The sequence below is a fragment of the Mus pahari genome, chromosome 1 (assembly GCF_900095145.1).
Source record: "Mus pahari chromosome 1, PAHARI_EIJ_v1.1, whole genome shotgun sequence".
Taxonomy (NCBI): Eukaryota; Metazoa; Chordata; class Mammalia; order Rodentia; family Muridae; genus Mus; species Mus pahari.
This window is the reverse complement of record NC_034590.1, coordinates 136,744,518-136,750,517: the sequence shown is the minus strand read 5'-3', so window position 1 is coordinate 136,750,517 and position 6,000 is coordinate 136,744,518. Positions and strand designations below refer to the sequence as shown.

Sequence of the window (6,000 nt, the reverse complement as noted above, 5' to 3'; positions counted from 1 at the left end):
GGAGTGGGTGGGTAGGGGAGCAGGGGTGGGGGTGGGGTATAGGGAACTTCCGGGATAGCATTTGAAATGTAAATAAAGAAAATAATAGAAAAAAAAAAAAAAAAAAAAAAAAAAAAAGGAAAACAAGGAATGAAGCCACCAGGGGACAAGATGAAGCAAGCTGAAATCCAAGACCATGAAGAAGACTGGCACAGACCAGTGAAGGCCGGAGCAGAAACAGGTGGAGCGTCGGGACTCTCACAGCAGCAAAACCCTTTCATTTGATGCTGCAAGGGCAGAAGCCCATCATGCGTTTGTCAAAGGCCATCAAGTATATAGCTCCAAAAGCAATGGCAGGACTGGCTTGTCGCCCAGTGTGTGCCCAGCACGAGTGACACTCTGAGAGGGAGGATGTGGGAGATCTTAAGGTTTTCTGTTCAATTTGTCTGCAACCCTAAAACCCCTCCAAAAAGCCATTTCATTTGACAAAACAAAACAAAACAAAACACCAATAATACAAAATTTACATTTATGAAAATTAGCATTTATATATAAAGAGGGGATAAACTTACTTCCGGTTCACAATTAGCCACTCTCGAATATAGGTCTGAACACAGTCTCTGACGTGAGGATCCAGTTCAACTCTAATTAGGGGAAAAATAAGATAAAACAAGTTATTACTGGGAAAAGTGATAAAATAAGTCATTTCCACAATCAAGGGACACAACACCATCTCAAATCTGTGTCAATAAGAGCGTTAGGGATGTTGTTGCCCATTTGTTTCAAGTGTATGGAGTAGTTCTAAGGCAATGATATTTGTGTTTTCATTAAACAAATATGCTGTCGTTTGATGCTCTGTTGAGGTTCTTTGATCTAGAGAATCGCTAAAGTACATCTTTGCCTGAAGGCAGTAAGCCATTCCTAGGGAGAAACAGCTATACTTAAACACCAAACATGAAAAATAAGTTCAAATAGTTATTTCTAACAGTGATTTTTTCCTTTTGCTTTTGTGTGATTTTTGTTGGGGCATATGTGTTTTCCATTTAGAAAGCCAAGAATAGCTGCCTTGGGCTTTGGTGGCTTTGAAGGCTTAGTGAGTGTTGGATTTCTGTCATACCTGTTGAGGAATCCATCATTAGAGATGTATGTTTTACAGTCTTGCAATCAGAAATAGTGACAGTATAAAGCTCTTGGTGTTGCTAGAAACATCAGAACGAGATAGAAATAGGCCTAAGGGCTAAAAGATTTTTATTTGAATATTTTTGTGATTATATCATTTTCCCCTTTCCTTCCTCCAAACTCTCCCATGTTCTTATTCAAACTCATGGCCTTTTTTTCTTTAATTGTTGTTATACCTATAAATGTATATCTGTGTATACATATATGTGTTCATAAACACAACTGTCTCAGTCCATACAGTGTTACTTGTATATGTATGTTTTCTGGGATGACCGTTTGGTATTGGGTAAGCGATTGGTGTGCTCTTCCCTGGAGAAGATGACTTCTCTGGCTCTCAGCATCCTTAGCCGCCTGAGAAGATGACTTCTCTGGCTCTCAGCATCCTTAGCCGCTTGCAGTTCTTTGCCTAGGGTTGAGGCCTCTGGCCTTTCTCCCCTTCCATGTTTCACTGTAAGCCTTGATTTTGCATTTGTGAAACAGGGATGGAATAATTTGGATGTTGGATGACCTCCAAAGGGTCACCTGTTAATGTCTTAGTCTCTGACCTGACATTAGTTGAGAAGTGGTAACTCTTCAGGATGTGGGGTCTTATGAAAGGTCCTGAAGGGGATCATGGGACACTGCTCTCTTCCTCTCTGTCTTTTGCACCTGGCCATGAAGTGGTCACAAATTACTTCTCCTCTGCTATAGTCTCTCATCACAATACTCTGTACCACTAAAGGGCCAAAGCAACGCAGCCCAAACAGCCAGGGGCTGCTGAAAGCTTCAAAGTTGTGAGCCAAAATAAATGTTCCTTCTTTTAGCCGATTTATCATGGATATTTATTACAGTAAAGGGAAACTGGCTAACACAAGGAGACAGGACAGAACTCACCCATGGAACTGTTATTCGTCCAAGATGAAATTCTGCAAAGGCTAGATAGGAGATCTCTTGGCCCTGACTGCCCAACCCCCAGTTCCATTCCTCATTGACTCTGTAACCTTATGCAAACCATCCAGCCCTTCTCTGTCTCAGTCTCTGCACCAGCAAGTGTTGATGTAATAACAGGGCCTCCTTCAGAGAATCACGATGAAGATTCGATGCTAACACGCAAAGTGCTTGAAAGGGTGTCTGGCGCATGGTAAGAACTCTGTGCTAGTTAAGACTTAGGTGACATCACTATGTACTGGGCAGAGTCGAGCACTTAAGATGTATCTAATCAACAAGGCAGACACTGCTGTTCTTCTTGCTGTACAGAAAAATGAGGTGGTAAGGACATTAATCCAAGACATAGACTAAGTGGCCAAACCAGGACCTGCAGGCTCAGGCACATGAGTACCACTCCTCAATATAGCTTCTGAGGGTAGCACAGGACAGTCCCTTAGAGTCACTAGTGGTTCCTCTCATGGTAACCAGAATGCTTTCCCTGCCTGCCTTTCTTATTACAGAAGACTTTGGCAACAACTGAGATAGTTTTCAGGCTGCCTGAAAGTCATAAGAGAGGTCACACATTCCCTGTAAGTCACAGCAACAGAAAGGCATCTCACTCACCAAATGGCTCTAGGAAAACCGGTCTTCTTTATCAAAGTTTTGTTTTGTTTTGTCTTCTGTTTTTTGTTTTGCTGTTGTTGTTGTTGTTGTTGTTATTTCGAGACAGGGTTTCTCTGTGTAGCCCTGGCTATCCTGGAACTCACTCTGTAGACCCGGCTGGCCTCGAACTCAGAAATCCACCTGCCGCTGCCTCATCCTTCTACCTCTAAACTTCCTGTATTCTATACGAGTTCTTCTAAGATTCTGGCCACATTTAAAGATAAATATTCACACAAACAAATAATGTAGCTCTACCAAAGATGAAAATGTGTTGTCAATATTCAAACCGCACTTGAAGAAATGGCCTGACAGTAAGAAAAAATGTTCCCCAATAATGACAGACTGGTTTTTGGGAAACGAGTATTTGTAACATGGAATAGAGCTGCACACATGGCTAGCTTGCTGTGTGAGGGAAAACTGATTCAAGAAGAGAACAAGGGACTTCCTACGTCCCAGTTGTCAACACCTGTGTGGAAACACAACCTAATACAGAAACACCTCAGAGCAATGAGGGCAGGTACCGTGTAGCATACTCTACTTTCTGAGAGAAATGAGAAGACTCAAAATGTTCAAGGGAGCATTTTGGTTTAAAATGAATGAAAATTAAAGTCACTTGATATCTCCAGTGAGGAAGGGGTGCTCATCCTACGGCTGCCCATGTTCCAGTCAGACATGAGTTCACAGTTGCTGGACAGCGAGCACTAATGCCCACACCATGCTCAGCAACACGGCTCTCAACAGTTATTTGAATATTCATTTTACACTGCTTCTGCTGTATCTCGCCTACATGAAACTTCTGTAGAGGAATGGAGTTTCCCTTCCTCATCTTTTAATCTCAGAACTCAACAGATGTTCAATAAATGTACATGGAAACTGAAGTTACTAATTTGATCCAGGCCTTTGTACAGAAACAAATAAAAGACCTTAACAATTCTTTCACAGTCATTTATTTTATGTATGTTATTTATTTTATGTATGTTTGTGTGTGTGAGTGTGTGTGTGTGTACACGCACGCGTATGCACATACACTTATATGTGGCGATCAGAGGACAACTTGAATGAGTCAGTCCTGGAAAATGTCTTTTCTGCTGAGCTATTCCTGGCCCATAAAACGCTTTTGAGAGAGGCATATCCATACTTGTTATGAACACTCTTGACACTCTGCAAATAGAGACCATGAGGCTTCTTGAGGTTATATGACTAGCCTATGGTCACTAAGCTGGCACCCAGCAGTCCAATTCTAGGGCCTGTAATCTTTACTTCTTTTGGACTGTCCCACCCTATTCTATTGCATTCCTTAAACTGTGTCTTAGCTCCTACAGGGCTTTCTAAAGCCTCTGGCTAAACCAATTTAGAAATCGTGTACATCTGCGTACCGTGTGTGAGGCCTGTTCCAGGTCCTCAGCACCGCAAAACAAACAAACAAACAAACAAACAAGCAAACAAACTCTGTCTACATCTAGGTAGCAATACTATATATACTGTATATTTTAGTGGATTGAGTAGTTTTGCTCCTTTTAAAATGTGTGTGTGTGTGTGTGTGTGTGTGTATGTGTGTGTGTGTGTGTGTGTGCGTGTGCTGGTGAGTGTACATGTGCATGCAAAGGCAATAAGTAGATGTTGGGTATCTTCCTCAATTCTTTAGTTTTGAGGGAGGGTCTCTCAGCTGAACCTAGAGCTTACCAAGTGGTTAGACTGGCTGCCCAGCAAGCCCTAGGGATACCTTCTGCCTCTCTAGCACTGGAGTTAAAGTACATGCATGTCCCCATGCCTTGCTTTTTCTGGGGGTGCTGGGGAATCTGAGCTTAGGTCCTCATGACATCTCCTCAGGCCCTAAAATATTTGTTTTTTTTAAAAATTAAAATAATTATTAACTTCTTTGTAATTCTAGGGATCAAATCCAAGACCTTGCACACGTTACACACGCATTTTACCGCTGCTCAGGAGTCCCTCCCCTGCCCCTCCCCCACCCCAATCCAAAGTTTGCTTCTTTTCCAGAGTCCTTCAAAGCTGGGCATGCTGCTGCGTACCTTTAACTCAGGCACCACGGAGGCAGGAGCAGGAGGGTTGTGACTCTGAGTTCAGCTTAGAGTACATGGTTGTTTCAAGAAAAAAGAAAGAAGAAAAGAAAGAAAGAAAGAAAGAAAGAAAGAAAGAAAGAAAGAAAGGAAGAAAGAAGAAAGGAAGAAAGGAAGGAAGGAGAGGTTCAGAATCAGCACCCTTCCCCTCTCATATTTTCAAAAAACAATTTACCCTTCCTCTGGCAGAGAATGCTGCAAAGTCCTACATTCTTTGGGTGTGAAGGCCACATGCAGGTCATCATCGGTGAGGTCCCCCAGCTCCTGGGCCAGCTCCGTATCCAAGCTGTTTAAGTGTGTCATCACAAGTCCTTCAAAGTCCACTGGCTCGACGGGCTCATACAGCTGAGGCTGGGGGGAAAGGGAGGGGAGAGGGCCGTTCCCACCAGGCTTCCTGGTGGAGTAGACAGACACACAGGCATGCAGGCGGTGGATATCTGCCCTGCCCTCCCCTTCAACCCAGCATTTTCACTTTTAGCCTAAATGAAGCGACTGGAGGAGCTGTCAAACTGCAATTGTGACAGGAGAGGTAAAGAAAGGCAGTAGCATTAAGTCAAGTCACAACACGATGAGTAATTAAAATCCCTCCCCAAGGCAGAATTTTTCTCGGCTTAATTGCAGCTTGATGAGGAATCCTGAGGAGATCCAAAATGAGATCACAGGCTTTGAGGAATTTTTATAATTTCTCCTGCAAAAGCTCTCTGAGGCTATGCTTTTGTTTACCCAAACACAGTGAAAAAGAGAAAGAGGGCAATTCTCCAGAAACTCAGGCAAACGCAGCACTCCTCTGGCTGTGCGCTCAGATGCAGTGTTTCCCTTGGCCTGAGATGGCTGTACACTGCTGCTCGGAGCCAGCAGCTTAGACACAGTCCCAGCTGACCTGGAGCCAGGCTTGTGGCTAAACCCTTCCAGGGCTGAGGCTTCCAAACACTACTAGTTGGGAAGAAACTCACAGGACTGAATCTGGGTGAGCAAACCCGGAGGATCTGCTGAGGAGAGCTGTCCCATCTTCATTTCAGACTCCCACGGAGGGGGCGGAGGGGAGGGGGAGTAGACAGCATAGAAACCCAGGGAAACTGAAACAATGTTACTCTTCAGTTGATAGTATTAAGATGCAGCAACATTTTGCCAGTCCTGTATTAAACAAAATACATCTAGCCTGTGGCATGCAAAGATCCAGGAACCACTGCCTTAA

At 43.5% G+C, this 6,000-nt stretch overlaps 1 protein-coding gene across 2 annotated transcripts in view; it reads right to left on the bottom strand.

Annotated features, from left to right (window-relative positions):
- Positions 1-6,000, bottom strand: part of Dock8 (dedicator of cytokinesis 8) — a 203,482-nt gene that overhangs the window by 138,182 nt on the left and 59,300 nt on the right. For both annotated transcript variants that reach the window (XM_021221815.2, XM_029531370.1), the window contains exons 3-4: positions 4,981-5,156; positions 552-623 (exon numbers count right to left, since the gene is read on the bottom strand). In XM_021221815.2, the coding sequence (XP_021077474.2) occupies positions 552-623; positions 4,981-5,156 (248 nt within the window). The remainder of the gene's footprint in view (positions 1-551; positions 624-4,980; positions 5,157-6,000) is intronic.